We start from the raw sequence: 20,122 nt of genomic DNA on the forward strand, positions 1-20,122 counted from the left end.
GCGCGCGAGATTCACTTTTCGGGCCGGTAATCATCGCGAAAAGCACGGAGCGATTCTGTGATCGCCGCGGCGCGTTCCAAGACCGGTTACGATATGAAGTTTGACGAGGCACACCAGTGGCGCAAGTCGAGTGGCGCAAATTAGCAATCATTCAAATTTGAAATATCCGCACGAGAATCGAAGTAGTATAACTTGCAATAATTTATTTAATATATATACGAAACTTTCTGCGAAATAATAATAAAATATCGAGATACGCGCGGTCGGAATGGCGCTAAAAAATTTATCAATTTATTTTTAATGAATTAACTTATAATAAAAATTTATTTCATATACGACTACATATCATATGCGTGGAACGTAACACACGGTCAAAATTACGGAATGTAACGCGTAACGCGTCGCGAGGCAAAAGTGATTTTTATCTCCGCCGAATAAATGGAGAAAGCTTGAAGGGGGTTCGATGTCGTAGAGCATACTTTTTATTCGTATAGGAAAAAAAATCGTCCATATAGAGATATGTTGCCGGCGTCATTTATACAATGTTTCTCGTACGCGCGTTTAGCAACGCCCTCGATTTCGCTCGCAGTCCATTACATGATATAAAAATGGTCGTTACACTTATTGCGGTAGATATCGTTAACCCTTACGTTTCGATTAAATTAGGAAGCAAGCGTGTCGTTATGTACATAACGGCCCCCACGACGCCGACGGTGCCGCGAGACCTCCTCTCTAATAAAAAGCATCGTTAGAGACGTGGTTGTGTGCATCACGTTTTATCGCAATCGTCCACGGGATTTTGGGAATTCGTAACGCAACACTAGCCGCTTTACGATCTCACGTTCTTTCCTGCGAAAAAGCCAGTTCCTTCAAATTTCGTATTAAAAAATATGAAGATTTCTTTTCCCTTTCGTTTCTTTTTTTCTCTTCTAATTCGCTAACGTTTCTATGTATACTTTACATGTTTACCGATCTATGTAGATCTGACAAAATAAATATCGTGGGATCGATTCCTTAAAAAATATATATTACAATATTGCACTTAAGGTAAATGTACACACGATAAAACGCGTATAAAATATACAATGAGTTCCTCTATCGAGGCACTAACGACAAGGAACACAGAAGTGTCACATAGTGCATGATGCATGGTTGTTTGTGCACAGATCTTTAACGTTTGCATTTACACGATTTTATTATGTCTTTTAGGCATCGTATCTCTTCAACCTTAAGTAGAGAAAACTTAAATATTCAAGATACACGTAGGTATATCCACAAGAACAAGTGTTACTACGTCGTATATTCCAGCATATTTCAAAATATAATAACTAAGAGTAGATCTATCGCATTTATGGGAGACTGTCTTCTATATGAATTTAAAGACAGTAAATCGCATTTTTAATACAATTACTGTAATCGGAGAAAGTCAAGAATTGTAAAATTTAAAACATATTTTCCTTGTAGATTCTCTAAGCGATTCTCTAAGAACGTAGGTATAAAGATATACCTAGTATTCGATGCAATCAATACATGTACAAGCATACGTCACGTGTACAATCCAATTATACATACATACATACATTTCTGGTTGTAGTAACTCACATTCGTAATTATAATACGACCGTTAAATCGATAAGGCGGACAAATTATAAGATACTCGCGTTCCACTTCGATCGTGCAACGGATACAATTATTTTGGACACAAACGTCGCATTTTGTTGTGTATTACATTACCATCCATCACTAAAAAATTAGACAACTGTAGTGTATTACATTCGTTACATTAACCAACCGCATAACGTGATACTAATAATTACAAAACTTGGTAATCGATTTGCGCTTATAGCACGGAGATAGTTCTTGTAAATGTCTTCCATATATTTCTTTACAACTTCGATACGGTTGGCACATCATCGTTGATCATTTTACGAAAGTAATTACGTTATATCCAAGACAGAAGGTATACACACAGATATGATTTAGTTGTTAAAACAATTTAATTAATCGAGACGTGTGCAAACACGAACAAAACTAATCCAACAAAAAAGAAACAACTGATCAGAAAGAAAAGTTAAAGCTTGCTGTATCATTAAATAAAATTTATATAAGGTTTCTTTATAAAATCTCTCTTTCAAAGCTGAGAAATATGCGAAATAACAGAAGTGTATATAGAATGTAGATATTTAAATTGCACTCTTAAATGTTTTGGCCATTTAATACATAGAAACTTTGATAACAAATAAGAATTAGTATAAAATATAATTTCACATTGTATAATCGATTAAAAATCTCAATTTTAATAACTCATAAGCATTAAACTATTAATATCTTATTGCCACACAAACTTGATGATTAACAGTTTATTTTAATTAAAAAAAAAAAGAGAATAATAGTGTTCTAATTACGTCTTATCCATTTGTGCTCTCTTCATATACATCTACAAACTTATTCGTTATGTATTGTTCATGAACGCTAAGTAGTAGTTTGGGATAATGGATGGAATGAGAGTATTGTCGATTAAAAACTAGGATATATATTACACTCGTGAGTTCACTTACGTCTCACGTCTCAATACGTTTTCGTATGCGTATCTTGATACGATGAGAATCATATATTTTCTATAAAACATATATTATGTATTGTGTGTATATAGTGTCATTGAGAAGCACATCCATTGGTTGCACACTTGTCGCGCAAATTATCGCATAATATATAAAAACGCACAGGTATAAACACATAGGTACAACCAAAACGTCACAATATACTGTTATAATATAGATAATCTCGTCTCGTAAAAATAAATAAGAATTTAATGAGCCGCGACAGTTATGTCATATTGTTTGTTTCAGCGACTAGTATTTTCGCATATGTTTCTAACTTTATCACGTTGCTCTAAAACTTGCCCACATTATATAAAAGAGATATATTTCATATATATTTGAATATAATTTTATATTGGTAGATGATGATATTCTATATTCTTCTGTTACAGAAGTTCTGTATAATTTTCAAGCTCCCAAGCTATGCTGTATGTGAAGCTACTGTAATGTACTCGTGACTGTCGTCCTGAAATATTATAGCAACCTTAAGGCTGGTCAATTGGTGGTATCATCTATTCGAAATGTTGAGACCTAAAATCTTTTCGTTCTACCTACATCCGTATTAAACAGGGCGGTATACAACAAGCACATTCAGTAAGCATATTGCAGTTGTACGAAAATATATTTGTGAGATTACTTTCCCTAGAGAATAAAATTCGATAATTGCATAGTTTCGCACATTCTTAAATCTCGAATTTATCTTATCTTCATTATGAAGGCCACTCAAAAGACGGGACATGATAAGATTTCGCTATTTGAAACTAAATAAATTGCCACACCGTAACGATAGTAATAAAAAAAATCATCTAAATGCTAATTTAAAGTTTCAAACGTATAAATTAGTAAAATATCTATTGTATACCATAAACATTTTATCATACGCTTCACTGCAATAATCTCGTACTCAACACTTGATCCATGATTGCCAAAGACTAAAAATAACGAAGCGAAATAATGCAAACAATGTGCATTGATTTGCGTTGGAAAAAACTCCAACTGCAGAAAACTGTAATTTGTTATATATAAGAAAAATTTGACAAAAAAGTACAGTGTTATAAATTGCATACTTTTAGTGAGATAAATGTTACAATTTCAAATTATAAAAAATCTCCTTAGAAATTTTTTAATTGTATATTGTGTATATGTTCGCACTATTTAGCTCCGCTTTTTTTTTATGGCCAATATTAATCAAAATTTTTTGACAAAACGTACGTTTCCTGGTATGTAATCTCGACTGTTTCATTAGATATTTATTATGATGTATCGTCAGAAATATCAACATGTCCAGAATTTAAATAGCAATTAAATATTATGCAGCAAAAACCTTTTTTTTTTGTTTCGGCTAGTTCTATATTCGTGAATGTATATTTATGAGAATACCTGTGTTGCAGCTGAATAATATTGTTGTATTTGAGTATATATCTCCCTTCAGTCTTGAAGAGAATGTAAAAATTGAGAGGATATACAAAGAATGGATCAATATCTCAAAGCTGAAATGCAACATTGCATATATAGTGGTATACATATGTGAAGCAAGATTGATATTTCGGATGTTTATATATCACAAATTATGAGAAACCGTCATAAATATATATAATAAAAGTTGATGAAAACTAAAATAGAAATAATATAAAATGTATATATTCAAATAAGTTAAAATTTTAACTTATAATATTCTCTTTCACTTTTTGAAAGGTACTTTCAAGATATTATATTTAAATTTAAAATATATCATATTTCAAAAATGTAAACGAGTATACATAGATCTAGTAATAGAGCATTCATGTTTTATATTGCAGATCATTTTTTCCAATTTTATTCGTTGTAAAAAACATATTTACGACTAAATAGCACAATCAATTATTTACATGGAAAATATTTCTATAACAAATTTATTCATTTATATATAATTTCCAGAAATTTAGAACAAAAATATATTTTGTCGTAAATTTTTGAAAATTATCTGTCTAATCTATTGTGCAATTAATCTCTACATTATATTTTTGTGTCAATTATAAAACAAAAGATTTGAATAAAGAACATTTCTAAAAGATCGGAGAGACGATATTCCCACGTATCATTTCTGAAACATTCAGTACAAGTTATTCGCAAACAAACAAATCATGATATCTTAATATAAAAATTTCAGACAAGTCATTAGATTTTTAATTTCAAATAATAATAAATAATGTATAAAATTGTTTGCACAAAGATTTTGTTATCACAATAAGGAAACTTCAATTTTGCTATACCTTTGCTATACTAAATTACGAAGAATATTGAACCAACATTTGCTGGAATGTTGTCGTCCCAACAGTAGTAGACATCTGACTAATACTGTTGAATAAGGATTCCGCTTGTAGATTCTCCGGCAATCTAGTAAGAAATTGTGCGCCGTGTACGAAATCCATTTTTAATAACTCTTCTTGATACAAGTGCAACACTCCCAGCGCGGTTCTGAAGAGGAACTCGTCTCCATCTCTGAGAAAGACATCCCAGATTCTACATGCGACATCAAGAGGCATTGCTTTAGCGTATATAGTATACAACCAATCTAATAGATACAAGTCCGGGCTTAATCCTGCTACGGTAAAATGAGAAAAGACTTTTGGCAGCTTATGCGCAAGAGCACTGGAATATACTTTATAGTAAGTATCCATTCTTTTTTGGTCCAATGTAAAGGCGGCTCTGTGGCAAGGATGATTTAGCAGATTCGCGAAGCAGGCAAAGGCGTCCGGCGGTTCCATATTTAATGATAAAACAGCACCCACGAAACTCATACCTTGCACGTAGCCTACGTCCGGTCTGTATACGGCATACGCTGCCAAAATACCCTGAAGGCTATCGAATAATGGTCCACCCTCTTGAAAGACACATAAGGTAGGAAAGGTACGAGATACGTCTAATCTGATAGCGGCTAATGACTCATTGTTGGGGCTCGACATTGCCCTGTCTAAGCAAAGATTGTAGAGGTGCGGCGTTACGTTCAAATTATTCGAAATCGCTAATTTCCATACTCTACCACGAACACTCGGCGGCAAACCGCGCCACCACAGTTCCCTTACTCTTTTCGTATTCTTAACACTCTCGAACTTAGGTAAAACGTGTACATTCCACGCGTTGGAATCCTCGGCTAATCTCTTCTCCTCTCTCAGCTGACATTCCCGTTGCTGCTTACGCTCTCTCTCTTCGCGCAGTTCTCTCTTCCTTGCTGCCTCTAAAATAGCATAGTATTGCTTACGATGGCGTTCTTCTTCCAGTGCATTTTTAGCTGGCAAACTTGCTGGTCTCGGCTGTTGAATTAAAGCTGTACTACCGCCTACCTTATCGATATTTCTCGATGGGCTACCTGTAGGTGTCGACTGTTGAGAACCTCTATTCTTCCACGAAAACACATTCTTCGTAAAAAGCGTGTTCAATCCCCAACGTTTGGGTATCTTATCAGCTTTTTCCACGAGGTGTTGCTCGTCGGATCCTAGAAAGCTGCCCGAAGGTGATATCTCGCTAAGGGAAGACACTGTGCTGCTACACGAGCGTGGCAGACTATTTCTTGGACTACTGTTTGCACTGACATTTTCAAGTTTCGTATATTTGTCCGCATTGTCAAGTTTCACACTCGACGCTTGTTCCTTACCGTTACATGGAGATTCTAGGTATTGAGGAGTACAATCGATTTGTGCATTGCTGGGCGTCCTGGCCTCCTCCACGGAATACAGCTGCTTCGTAGAAGGATTGTAAGCCAGGGACATGCTTTCCAGGGCATGATTCAGGCTGGTTCCCGCCACCCCGACGGAGACCACGTTACCGGCGTCGTACCACTTGTTCTCCCTGATGTGCACGCACAGGGCCTTGGTCTTCGTCGCCGGTATGGGCGCCACATCGCACGCCAGCGCCTCGTCGACGTTGACGCTGTCGCAGCGCACCGTGTCCCCGTTCAGGGACACCAATTGCTGCTTGCCGATCTTCGGCGCGATGTTGCTGGCGATGTAGCAGCCGGACTCGCGTCCGGCGACCTTCACCACCTGGAAGCTATTGGCGGCGTTGTTGTGACGGGACTTGGCGCCTCCTAAAGTCTGCGGGCTTGTCGACGGGACGGGATGCGCGTTGGTCCCGTTCAGGCGCTGGGACGTCACCGGGCTCTTCATGGCTGGTCGCGGCCCACCTAACCTCGCGGGCGCGTCCAGGTCGCCTCCGGGCGTCGAGGACAGCCGTACGCGCGCCGAGTCCCTCGACGAGCGAGGCTCACGAATCCGTGCACACGCATGCTTTCCTATCGATTGTCGGGGACCTGGCCGGCATGGAAAAACGGAAACACCTCGTCTCGATCCGATGACACGTCGAGCGGCGACCAGACGGGTGAAACTGGTGACCCCGAACGACCTCCGCCAGGAACAGACGGCGCCAGACGGTGATGGTCTGATGGTCTCTCCCTTGTCACGCGCGCGTCATTTCGCGATGTGGTACTCTCGCCGACTCTCGCGTCGCTGGGCGCCTCGCCTCGTAAAATCGTAATCGAGTCGCTATGTCTGGCCAGACGAGACTGATCGGTCGCGTCTAAAAATACGGCGTACGCGCGTAACAAAATATCGGACAGAAGACCGGACCGAGAGCTCCGAAATCAACGGTGAAGGATCACATTCTTTGAAATCAATTGCGAGCTCGAATCAAACAATTGCGTGCACCAGCATGCACTAGCATGCAGTATGCACGGCACTGACAAGTGTGAAGTGAGTAGCGACAGCGAATTCCACAATCCACATTCCACGACAAATCCGGTCATTTATACGCTAAGTACTTGCTCACTAAAGGCCGCTACACATGTAGAGGCATAGCGTGATTCATCGATGAACCCTGGTGAAAGAATTTCTCATATTTTTTCAGAAATTTTCTAAGAATTTTTCGTGTTTTAGATTTATGAAAAACTCTGAAAAATATGTAAAATTTTTTTAGATACTTTCAGAAATAATTGGATGAGGGTTTTTGAAATATTTTAGTATCTATATGAAAATTTCTGATAAATTGCGCGGATTTTCTCACATTTATTCAGATTTCTGCAAAGATGTGTTGGCAGGAAAAATCTGAAATATTTCATTATTATTGTTTTTCTGAAAAATGTTCCAATTTGTATGAAACATCTGAAAAATTGAGTTTTAAAATTTTTTAGGTATATTAATTTCTTGTCATTGGAAGAAAAATTATAGATAAGGAATAAATGAATTATAATTATATAGTTAAAATCTTTGGCTTCGAGCAATTCTGCCAGTTTAATTAATTAATTAATCGGAGTTTGCCCATCATTGCATGATGCGATAGACAGCGTTCCGATATTTATCGTGCGAAAGAACGCACGCAGCCAGATGCATTCGCGACGTTGCGACGGCGCCTTTACGCGCCTTTACTACGGGACTTTCGTCTTTCGCGATCGTGACGTTGGCAGCACTGGAGGGGTGTCAATTCAATACGAAAAACGGGTGACGAGGGATGCGAGTGATGGGACGCTCGAACGACGTGTAATTAATAAATAATAATTCCTCGTTGACGAATCGATCTGTCAGCGGACTCGTACGGCCTACGACGCACCGAAGATGTTGATCTACGATGTGTTGCACAAGGAGAGGGTGTACCACGCTGTCGCCAGTGATCTCCGGGGCCTCGGAGTCAAGTATCGCTTCAAGAAGAGTATGCTCAAGAGCGAGAGGCCCGAGGTGTGCAAGGACATATCCAAGAAGGTCTTCAAGATCCCTCTGTTTTACCAGGCCTTGGACATTGTCAATCTGTCGTCGGGCGCCATAGTCCACGTGCCTGTGTTTGTGATTCAAGCCGCAACGTTCCTGGAAGAACACGCCGCTCAGGAGGGTCTGTTCAGAAAGGCCGGATCTCAAGCGCGACAGAGGGAATTGATATCCCGTCTGGATAACGGCGGCGGTTTAGGCGACAAGAATCATCACGCGGTGGACATTGCCAATTGTCTGAAATCCTTCTTCCGCGACTTGCCCGAGCCGTTGATTCCTTACGCGTACCATGACCTGTTCGTGCACTGCGCGTTGCTGAAGAGCCATCGGGTGCAGGCGTTGCTGTTAGCGTGTACGTTGCTGCCGCCGTATCACTTGAACACCTTGGCATTCCTCATGGAGTTCTTGAAGAAGGTTTCCATGTACGAGAAGCAAAACAAGATGAGCGTTGAGAACCTGGCGAAGGTCATTGGACCGAATATCATGCCGTTGCAAGAAACGTCCATGGCAGCTGTACAGAATAGATTGCAGATGCATTTAACTATTGTCAAGGTGATATAGGTGTTTTAGAGAATATCAATAAATAATACGAAGAAACAATTATCACTTAAACTAATTTTGTTGCAGATTCTGATTGAAAATTCAGAAAGTATTGGCATCCTACCACCTCATATCGCACAAAGTGTTTCTACCGAAACAAGCGGCAGCACGGACAATGGACTGGACTCATTTGAGCTACATAGAAAGCATAAAAAGAAGAAGCATCGTAGTGGAAGTCTTACACGTAAGTCATATTTAAGTATTCCCAACTTTTATCTAATATATCTGAAAATGTATTTATTGACTCATACGTATGTATAAAATATATTTTTACATAAACGTTAATAAGATTTATGTCAATCAAAAGATTAACAAGATTAAGTAAAACAACGTCCTAACATTATTATATTTATTAAAATGTAATTTGTTTTTGTTTCCTGTAACATCATTTGATTAAGATCATGTATAAACTTTTACAGTTTTCTTATATCTGTACATATATAACGATACTTTGCACATGGGGTAATGTTTTGTTTTACACAGGAATGTTCAACGGCTTAAAGAAGATGGTTGGAAAAGGCACAGATGATACATCTAATATTAATCATCCGCAATCTCTTGTACATCCAATGGAGTTAAATATGGCTTCTAACAAATTTACCAAAAAGCGAAAAGTAACTGAAAGGGAACATCCTGCGGGCATAAAGAAAACGTAATGAAAAGTTACTTATTCTTTTGCTGTTATGTTATATGCCATTTTTCCTTTCTTTTTCTCTATATATGTATTTAGTTTTATATTTAAATTAAAATAATATTGACACGGAATAATATATCTATATAATGTATGTTTTAGGAGAATGGCTGATAAATCAGATAAGCCAAAGAAACTAAGACTGAGTTTAGACAAATTTGTACCTAAGAATAAACAAGTAAGTATATCTATTTCCATACTTTGATATATAAAATGGAAAATCGTTCTAAATTAATATCAATGAGTAAATTTTAAAAGATCTATTAAAGTTGTGACTATTAAGTAGTATTATATAACTTATTTTAATTACAATAATTTTATTTTAAATACTTTCAGAAGAGCGTTGATGGTAACCTATCAGATTCATATACGGGTAATTACAAACTGTGTAATGAAAGACGTTGGAGTTCAGTAAGCAATTCTTTCGATGCACATAAAATATGTGAATGCAGCGACGGAATACCAGAACTGAGATTAACGAAATATGATGAACCGTCAAATAATGATTTTCGCCAAGAGTATAACGATGTATTCATTAATGCCACTGTGGATTTGTCAGATGATGGTGCCGAGCGGGACTTGCTTATAAATAAATGTCGTCGTAGAAGTGGTGAGCAATGGCGTATGAATGTAAGCACAAGTTCGAGAAAATTGGATGCTACAGATGAAAGTGATAATATATGCTTGTTGACACCTGAAGAAAAGACTGATTCGGAAGAATTTGATACATTTCTCCCTAGTAGTGACATAATATCTTCATCAAGTGATCACTGTGAAGAGGATTATGTCAGAATCCCTAAAAGTGAATACGAAGACATAAAAAATCGAGTTTCTGCAATTGAATCGCGTATTTCTCAAGAATTTGGATGTATATACAACGAGAAGAATGATATAACTACACATTCGCTAAACAATGTACAGACAGCGTACGAGAAAACATTAGAAGAGGCTAGTATTGAGAATACTCTGACAAGCGACTATCTAGCGAAAAGACTGAGTAAAGAACTAAAGATCAGGAGGTCGGGAGAACATAAAATCATAAGATCTCCCAGCGCAAGAAAAATTGGATCGTTAAGAAGACGTTCACAAGAGAAAGTCACAAGGTAATTGGATCACATTTACAAACTATTACAATAATTGTTTAATATAATATAAACTATTATTATTATTGTATATTTTAAAGTCTTATTAAAAAGTATATAAATTTCTGTTTTAAAAAAATATACAATCTTCTAATATATAAAGAATAAAATATTTAAGTAATATGAAAATATAGTTATAAGAATAATATAAAACTTGTTCTAATAAACCATTATTTTAATGTTTATAGCAAACGTGTTAGAAGATCTGCATCATGGCATACTTCTCCAGAATTTAACTTACAACATCACATTCAACTCGGAAGAGTAAATGTTTATCCCACCGAACAATCGATTTATTCTAATAAATACTTAGAGGAGCAATCTCATTCTGCTGAAAAATGTAATGAAAATATTTCTAACAATATGAGAGACGAGATAGCCTGTTTACATAATCAAATTAATACATTGATTTCTCGTTCAAACGGACAACGCAAGATTTCAAATAATAGTGACTTCGATCTTTCTGGATTTAAAGATCTCCATTTAAATAATAACAATACGACTACACCTGTGCGTAGAGCATCATCTTTTCATGGAAAAGATTTTGTAGATAATTCATCCTATTTTGATAAAAAAATTGATGACTTAAAAAAGGCGAACAGTCATCAAAATGTAACCTTAAATAATGATTGTTTACAAAGAGATAAGACTGTTTTCGAGGGCTCGAACAAAATATCTTGGAAAGATGCGGATAAATATTTTAAATCAGCCCGAACAAATACACCTGCTCCACAGACCGGCAGAGCATCCGTCGCGAAACTTCGAACACAAAATGCTGGTATGGTATTAGCTAAAGCAAGATTATTTGACGAGGGCACTACGAAAACATGCGAAAACATCCAATTTGTACCAAGTAATTTATCAAATAGGAAACATTGTCGTGACAATGTAACTAAACATTCTCCAAATGTAGCTAAAGAAATGGATGTTGAACATTTTAAGCAAACTTGTAACAGGACCCAAATCTCTCGAAAAAAGTCCAACAAGGATTCGAAAAATAAGAATCGTCACGCGGCGTTATCTCCGAATGCGTCACCACAAATTAAAACGCAACTAATAGATACGTCATTAAAATCGTTTCAAAAAGGATTGAACGAGCATTACCGTTCCGTGCGGAAATTCGAGCTGCAAAATCAGAAACTTTCGAACAAGGATCCAGCTATACATCAAACTTTCACTAAAGATAAAGAGATTAACGTCGCGCACGACACGAAAATTCATCAGAAAGAAAACATCGCCGCAAAAGGATCGCCATTGACGAAGATGCCTGTCAGTACAACGCTAGACAATCCAAATATGTCTCCTTACAAATCAGATGTTAGCAAAACCCCGCATATTAAGCGACCTTTAACAGTAAAAACGCCAAAAAGTTCGAAATTAGTGCGTAGGCCTCCAGTTGACACACGTAGAACACCATTGAAAGCAACGGCACACCTAGGAACCCCAAAACGTCAAAGTCCTAAAAGTATCTTGAAAACACGAGCTCTCAGTATGTATACGTAACCAGAAGTATCATCATAAGTACTATATGTTGAATTAGTCTCATATATGTATACATATATATATATATATATATACACGTTATTTTAAGAAACTATAATTTTTATACATTTTTAAAATAATATAATCAATATCTTTTGTGTGGTATTTTTAATATATTGAATACTACTTATATTAGCAGAATGTACGGAAGTTACTACAAGTAGAAATAGTCGCAGGAGCAAAACTGATAGTTTAAGCGTTTAAAGTCACATTAAAAAAAAAAGTGATTCAAAGACATCGATTACATATCTGTTGTAGTTTAGCAAATTTATCTTTTTTTTTTTTTTAAGGATAAAACACGGAAACATTTGAAATATCTTTAAGGCTAGTCATCGCGTATATCTGCGCTCTTAAATAAATCACGTTCATTGTCATTCGATGACAAATTCAGATTTACATGCAATATTCCTATCGTCGTTCGTTTACATGTAACACAAATCGACATAATTGACATTTGACCTGTGGATGTATCTATTACAAATGAGACTAATTATATCGTTACTATATTTTTGCGTACGCTTTCTCGTAACTTTCTTTCGGAAGAAGGCGTTCAGCCACGTCGCACCCGCTTCCTTTTAAATATTTACGACGTCACCTGTCAGTGCTTCTCCGACGGGAGCGAAAATCATCGCAGTCCACGTGGTTCAACGGTCACGGCACGACCAATCACGTAGCACCGTTTGTCCCTCGCTAGCTGTCACAACATAGCGGTTGACATTTCGCGTCTTACATAATTGACGACGTTAACGATTGCAACTGATAACGAATCGCGACATCTCTATTTGCCTTAATTAAACGTTCTCATTAAAAAAAAAAAAGAGGGTAAAAAGGAGGGACATTATGTTTAAAACACGTCGTACGGACGTATGTTATTCAAAGAATACCGCGATTACCGATATTGTCACGAAATCAGCGCCACGTACCGATACTCGGCGCGGCGTTGTGTGTGCGTGTGCGCGTGCGCACACGTGTCGCATTGACATACGTGTGCAGTGTGCGCACGTTTGTATTGTATATACGGTTGCTCCGAGGCAGTCCGAGGTGGTGTCGTGGTACGGGGTACGGGATCGTCGGAACCGTGCGCGATTCCGAGGCAAATTCTCCGTGCGTTAACGCAAGTGTCAGCGATTTCTCCGCTTGGGAAACGCGGTAGGCGTACGGGCTGTACGAAAAAGCGACCGGCACGAAAATGAGGGAGGCCGGGATCATGCTGATAAGCACCGCGCTAACGTGCGTCGTTATCGGCAATGCGTACTATCAGAGAAAACAGTTCTATCCGACCGTCGTTCACATAACCAAATCCAATCCGAGCATGACCGTGAGTTGAGCCTTTTCCCGTTGAACCATTCTCACGCTGATAAGCACGCTTAACAGATGTGCGCTCCATATTACCCGTCACATATGTATTGCTTTGTGCTCAGGTGATCTACACGCAAGGATTCATCCTTGCGTTCATGATAAACGCCTTTCTGCGAAAGATCTTTTTCGGCACTCTACGCGCCACCGAGCTCGAGGTGAGCGCGAGCCTCTCTCTCTTTCTCTCCACGTCTTCGCATCGTCGTCTACCTGATCGTCTCGTAACGTTTGCCTTGTCGTTTTGCAGCACCTGGTGGAAAAGGTCTGGTACGCCGTGACCGAGACGTGCCTGGCGTTTACCGTGTTCAGGGATGACTTCAGCCCCAAGTTCATAGCGTTATTTACTCTCCTCTTGTTCCTAAAGTCGTTTCACTGGCTCGCAGAGGATCGCGTTGATTATGTGAGTTTTACATTATCCAGTGAAAATATCCCATGCCAATGAATATCGATCTATTCATTTTTATTACATGTTGATGTTATTTATATCTATATAATTATGTCTACGTACAGGTATTCAATGATCTTTTATCTTTCAGATGGAAAGAAGCCCAGTAATAACATGGTTATTCCATCTCAGAGTCGCTAGTTTACTAAGTATTTTGTTCGCCATCAATCTAACGATGATTAATTACGCCTACAATATAACAGCCACTAAAGGCCCCTCCGTACAACTTGTGTTTGGCTTTGAATATGCAATTTTGCTGACCGTTGTTTTTAACATTACCGTAAAATACATCCTGCATACTATCGATTTGCAAAGCGAAACTCCGTGGGATAACAAACCAGTATTTTTGTTGTATACAGAATTGATTATTGGCATATTGAAGGTAATTGAGATGCAAAACTCTTATATCTATATTAATTCGTAACTCTATACACGTATGTGCTTGTATCTTCTTTATCAAACCGTTGTTTTCTTCCAGGTATTCCTCTTCGTTGCTTTTGTAACCTTAATGATAAAGTTATTTACATTACCCTTATTTGCATTGCGTCCTATGTACTATACAATGCGAGACTTCAAGAAAGCATTCCATGATATTGTAATGTCTCGAAGAGCTATCAGGAACATGAACACCCTTTATCCGGATGCAACAACTGAGGAATTGGCTGCTGCTGATAATGTTTGCATTATATGCCGGTGGGTATTGCAATGAGTAAAATTATTTTCTTGCAATACTGGACGCGTTCAGGAAAACAACCGTTGAGTGAGAGCTCAGTGATTCTTTAATATGATTGGTTCTTGCCTTTGGTCCTTCGCCGGATCTAACTAACAATAAGTGTGAGAACCAATCATAATAAAGAACCACTAAGCGCTCATTCAACGGTTGTGTCTCCTGAACACATCCACTGTCCTAATGTATTATGCTTGTACAGAGAGGAGATGGTCACAGCTAGTAAAAAATTGCCGTGTAATCACATCTTCCATACCGCGTGTTTACGTAATTGGTTCCAACGTCAACAAACATGTCCGACATGTCGTTTGAACATTTTGGGGCCTACGCCAAACAACGCACCACCTAGACAGCAAAATCCTCCCCAGCCTGTACCGCAGGTGCCTCCGCAGCCTCCACAAGCACCTGGTGTCAACCCTATCGGTATGTATTGTTTCTTAGTCGTCTTCTATGTATGGAATATATATTATTTATTTTAATCTATTTTTTTTATTACTTGGCGTAGGACCACCCTTTCATTTCCCAGTATTTTGGACTGGATTACCAGCTCCAGGAATGCCACCGCCGCAACAGCAACAACAACAACAGCAGCAGCAGCAGCAGCAATCGCAACAACAGCAGCAGCAGCAACCTCAAAATAATGCTGCAAGAAATATGCCGCTTTTCGCACCGCTGTTTCCTCAAATGGTACCATTGCCGCCTATTCCCCTACCACCATCGAATTTTACCGAATTAAGTGATGAAGAACTCAGAGCGATGGAAGGTAACATGCGGCAAGCTGTTGAGGCCAGGATACAAATGCTGCAAAGGGTTCAACTTTTATTTGATGCAGGCTATGCAATGATGATCAATCATTATCAAAGAGCAGTTGATACTGCTAAGTGAGTATAATATTCTATTAATAATACATATGTATTCATAATATTTATAAAATATACATGATTTAACATCATAGCATTCCTGTGAACAATAATCCTACAAGCAATATCGATAGTACGTCGGATATATCTACGATGGCAGAACCAGGGCCAAGCGGCATAGTAAACACGAATACTGGAGTCAATAACGAAAGTTCTCAAGTTAAAGTAGAAAACACTCCTACTCCGAGTACGTCGGAAGAAAACACTTCTACTGCGAGTACGTCGGAAGAAAACGCTTCTACTCCGAGTACGTCGAAAGAAAACGCTTCTACTCCGAGTACGTCGAAAAAAAACGCTTCTACTCCGAGTACGTCGAAAGAAAACGCTTCTACTCCGAGTACGTCGAAAGAAAACGATTCTACTCCGAGTACATCGAAGGAAGACGCGTCGACACGTAATGATACGGTAGATTTATCTAACTCTATGAGCAAACAGGAAATGATCAAGTGTAGGATAAAAAAATTTTCATCTGCACAGACAGAATAAGTAAAAATAAAATTGTGTGATAACTTATGTAACATAATAGTTAACTTGGTTTATTAGCGGCCTCAACGCAAGCGGTCAATAATTGAGGACTGTAAAAGCTAAAGTTTGAATTTTGTGATCGGTATGAGAGAGCCTTGTTGAATGATATTCCATTCGGTCAGTGGTCAGTTAATGGGTTTTAAGTACAGATAGAACTATTTATAAAAAAATCTAGCGATTGTTAAATCCAGGATTTATTAATAACCGAGACTGAAAGCTTGAGACTCAAATTACAAACTGAAGTTATACTACCAGTAATCATAATCACATGAAAGAATGATTTTATAGGAATGACAATTCTCTGTCTTTCTTTTTGTAAATGATTACCAGAGTACATACGGAGTGCAAGAAATTAATTCCATTGACGTTATGATTTTGAGATTTCTAAAGGTGTTTACCTGTACATAATTACAGATTTTCTTGCTTCTCTATGTAACCTTTACAGCCGTATGAGAATATTTCTCACAAAACTATGTAAAACTTTAAAATTAATTTGATATTCTTTGCATAAAATTGTATTTGAGTACCTTTATCCCTAAGCTTTAATATATGGAAAATTCTTATGTACATTTATAATTATATTATTATGTAAATATGCTACATGTCTGTCTCATCCTTTCGTAAAACCAAGAAAACATATCTATATTGATTACTATGATGAACAATACAATCATTTCCGATAATTAGCAGATGTAATTTATTTATCGATGTTTTTCTTTGTTTTTTGTTTTTTTTTTTTTGTAAAAATATATGATTTATAAAATAAAACATAAATAAAATAAATTGCAGAGAAGATATGTGTATGAGAGAAATTCAAGGACATGAACTTTAGCCCAATTTTAGTAAATTGTTTTATATTTAGATCTCTATATTAATATATCGATATTTTTATTAATGCTTTAATACGAACTGGATGCTTTTATCTTCGGATATCAACTCCTTGAATTAAAAAGTTACTTTAATACCTGACAATTATTATTCATAGAAGAGACTACTATTGATTATATATAAATAAGTAAACTCACGCCTTTAAAAGGAAAATTAAGTCCCGGTCTACAATAGGTGTTTTAAGCCCTGAGCCTTAAGAAATTGTTCAATCACAGTTGAATTTGAGGAGAATAATTGACTGTGATTGGTCAATTTCTTAGGGCTTTAGGGCTTAAAACACCTACTGTAGACCGGGACTGGATTTGACGATACCTATATTACACTACTAGTCGTCTGAAAAGGCTCACGCTACGCAATCTACGCATGCGCCAGAAATTTTACATCTCCCAACACGTGTGTAGTTTGATTATATGTACATACATACATTATTCACATGGCACTACTTGAAAATCGAACCCGGCCGAATCAACCTCGTGTTGAGAACGTGAGCCGGGAACCATCAATAAGAAGAAGACTTGTTGAGAATCACGAACGCCGGACGCTGCTTTTTGTACAGCACCTTCCAGCAGAGAGACACTAACAGGGTACCGTACGTTTTGTTTGTACACTTTATATCACACGTATGATGCAATACAATAAATTTTGATAGACCCTACATACAAGGGTACAATACGTGCAAGTCTAATATATGTATCCATTTATTGCTCCAACAGGTATCTGAGAGTTTTCATAGAGACAACTGCCGAGAAAGCCAAAGATTGTGCGAGTCCAGAAAGGCGATGTAGTTTGTAACACGGAGAGTGCACTGCGTGAATACTTTTTCAATATGACGGATGACGGTAGAAGAGTAAAACTGTATATTCTTAATGCAAATAATAGGCAATGGGACGAACATGGTACGGGTCACGTTTTCTCTTACTGTTTCGAAGAAATAAAGCTGACTCTCCTTTCGGTAAAAGCGGAAGGCGATGACGCTTTCTTGCTGGAATGCCCTGTACTACCTGATAAAAAATATCGGAGAGAAGGGAGGGTAATTAGAGAATTTCATAAATTTGCTTTTCTTATGATTCTTGCAACAATCTACGACTTTTTTCAAGCATAACGCGCGAGTATTGCCGATTAAATATTACGCTACTGTTGCTTGGCTATCTTGTATAAAGTTTGCCCTTCTAGTTGCAATGTTTGTAAATAATGGAAAACCAAGTGAATAAATCGATGTATTTTCTTAATTTGTTTTACTATAAAGGTCAATATAATAAAGGAATTCGTTAAATGTCAGTTATTTCCTAAGTATTAAATATTTTATGTTTTTATATTAGAAAGTAGAAAACTCAATATGTTCTTACATTATTATACATATTAATATATTAAATATATAATTAATATGGCATGAAGCATATATAGATTTGTATAGGAAAATATGTATATGATTTTAGAATACTGTGATATGGTTTGAAGCAGATTGTATCTACATAGCCCTACATTTTCAAGAAGAAGCAGGCTGTAACGAAATATGGGAGAAGATTTGTCAAGTTCTGGGCAAGGATCTATCTTTAGAAATTCCACAAGACATTATGGAAAACTCTAAAAATGAGAAGTTTGACGATGTGTCAGATATATCTGCGCTCAGATTAGAGGCAATTGTCACTTTTCATTATATGGAAAGATTTATCACGCTCTTAAAGACTTGTATGACATCCCCGATGAGAAGAGAGAAATTATTACGTATACTAAAGAATGTCGACAAGTACTTTCGGTCTTTGGAAATTATTTTTCGTTTCCGCATAGAAATGATGCGTGATACAGTAACAATACATACTAACGTCAGAAATCTTATCTTAATCAGATCTCATCTTGTCTTAATTTCGACTTTGCATAAAAATGCAAATACAACATCGCAAGTCGAATCGCGTCTGCAAAAACTTAATCTGTAGCCCTATTCTGCAACTCTAACGACAGTATCGTTATCGTTATATTGTCGTCGCGTAGCTTTTTTTACCATATAGTATACCTGCGCAACGACAACACAACGATAACGACACTGTTAACAGTTACAGAATCAAGACACAGGACTGAACGATATAGCAATCCTGAATATTAGAGTCAATAGCTAGTCAGTTTTCAAGTTAAAATAGAAAACATTGTTACTCCGAGTATGTCGAAGGAAAACACTTCTACTCTGGGTATATACTTCCGAAAGAAGACGCGTCAACATGTGACGATACGGTAGATTTATCTAGGACTGAATCTTCGAACGAACAAGGAATGCTATACAGACTTTTATGAATAACTGAGCATTATAAAAGCTAAAATGTAGACCTTATAATCGATACGAATCTTGTTGAATGATATTCCATTGAGTCACTAGTCAGTTAATGGTTTTTAAACACTGTTTGTAAAAAGAGTCTTCAGCGATTATTAGTACCAGGATTTTAATAATAACCGAAAACGAAAGCTTGAAACTCAAATTATAAACATAAATTTGTAATACTATTAACAAACACGTGGAAGAATGATTTTACAGGAGACACAATTTTTTTGTCTTTCCTGTAAATGATTACCAGAGTGTATGCGGTGTTTTCCTATATATAATTACAAATTTGATTTTTTACGGAACCTTTAGAGCCGTGCAAAAGTATGAACCTATGTAAAACTTTAAAATAAATTTTTGATATTTTTTGCATAAAAATGTATTTGAGTATTTATCCCTAAGCTATATACAGTTTATATAGCTATAGCTTATAGCTTAATCCTAGCTCTCTATATGTTGAAATTATATATATATATATATATATATATATATATATATATGTACACTTATAATTAAATTAACATGTAAGTATGCTATATGTAGTATATTTATCTCATTCTTTCGTAAATTAAAAAAGCGTACCGATATTGATTACCATGATGAACACTACGAGCATTTTTAATAATTAGTAGATTTAATTTAT

The 20,122-nt window shown here is 36.9% G+C and overlaps 3 protein-coding genes across 3 annotated transcripts; 2 read left to right on the forward strand and 1 right to left on the reverse strand.

Annotated features, from left to right (window-relative positions):
* Window positions 1–305: 305 nt before the first annotated feature.
* LOC139774690 (TBC1 domain family member 14) lies at window positions 306–7,399 on the reverse strand. Its single transcript, XM_071710110.1, has 2 exons — window positions 4,853–7,399; window positions 306–3,066 (listed from the first exon to the last, which is right to left on the reverse strand). Exon 1 carries the CDS (start codon window positions 6,743–6,745, stop codon window positions 4,868–4,870), a length of 1,878 nt encoding a protein of 625 aa, XP_071566211.1. The 5' UTR covers window positions 6,746–7,399; the 3' UTR covers window positions 306–3,066; window positions 4,853–4,867.
* Window positions 7,400–7,851: 452 nt separating this feature from the next.
* Window positions 7,852–12,823, forward strand: LOC139774686 (uncharacterized). The gene is made up of 6 exons (XM_071710104.1): window positions 7,852–8,884; window positions 8,960–9,116; window positions 9,416–9,584; window positions 9,726–9,801; window positions 9,960–10,726; window positions 10,954–12,823. The coding sequence occupies exons 1-6, from the start codon at window positions 8,186–8,188 to the stop codon at window positions 12,266–12,268; spliced, it is 3,183 nt and encodes a 1,060-aa protein (XP_071566205.1). The 5' UTR covers window positions 7,852–8,185; the 3' UTR covers window positions 12,269–12,823.
* A 483-nt stretch (window positions 12,824–13,306) lies between these two features.
* Window positions 13,307–16,880, forward strand: Sip3 (septin interacting protein 3). The gene is made up of 8 exons (XM_071710109.1): window positions 13,307–13,625; window positions 13,729–13,821; window positions 13,911–14,063; window positions 14,200–14,490; window positions 14,587–14,801; window positions 15,038–15,258; window positions 15,341–15,716; window positions 15,791–16,880. Exons 1-8 carry the CDS (start codon window positions 13,497–13,499, stop codon window positions 16,239–16,241), a joined length of 1,929 nt encoding a protein of 642 aa, XP_071566210.1. The 5' UTR covers window positions 13,307–13,496; the 3' UTR covers window positions 16,242–16,880.
* The last annotated feature ends 3,242 nt before the right edge of the window (window positions 16,881–20,122 follow it).

The sequence above is a fragment of the Temnothorax nylanderi genome, unplaced genomic scaffold (genome assembly GCF_030848795.1).
Source record: "Temnothorax nylanderi isolate EJ_2023f unplaced genomic scaffold, tnyl_v1.0 TNYL_tig0085_pilon, whole genome shotgun sequence".
Classification (NCBI taxonomy): domain Eukaryota; kingdom Metazoa; phylum Arthropoda; class Insecta; order Hymenoptera; family Formicidae; genus Temnothorax; species Temnothorax nylanderi.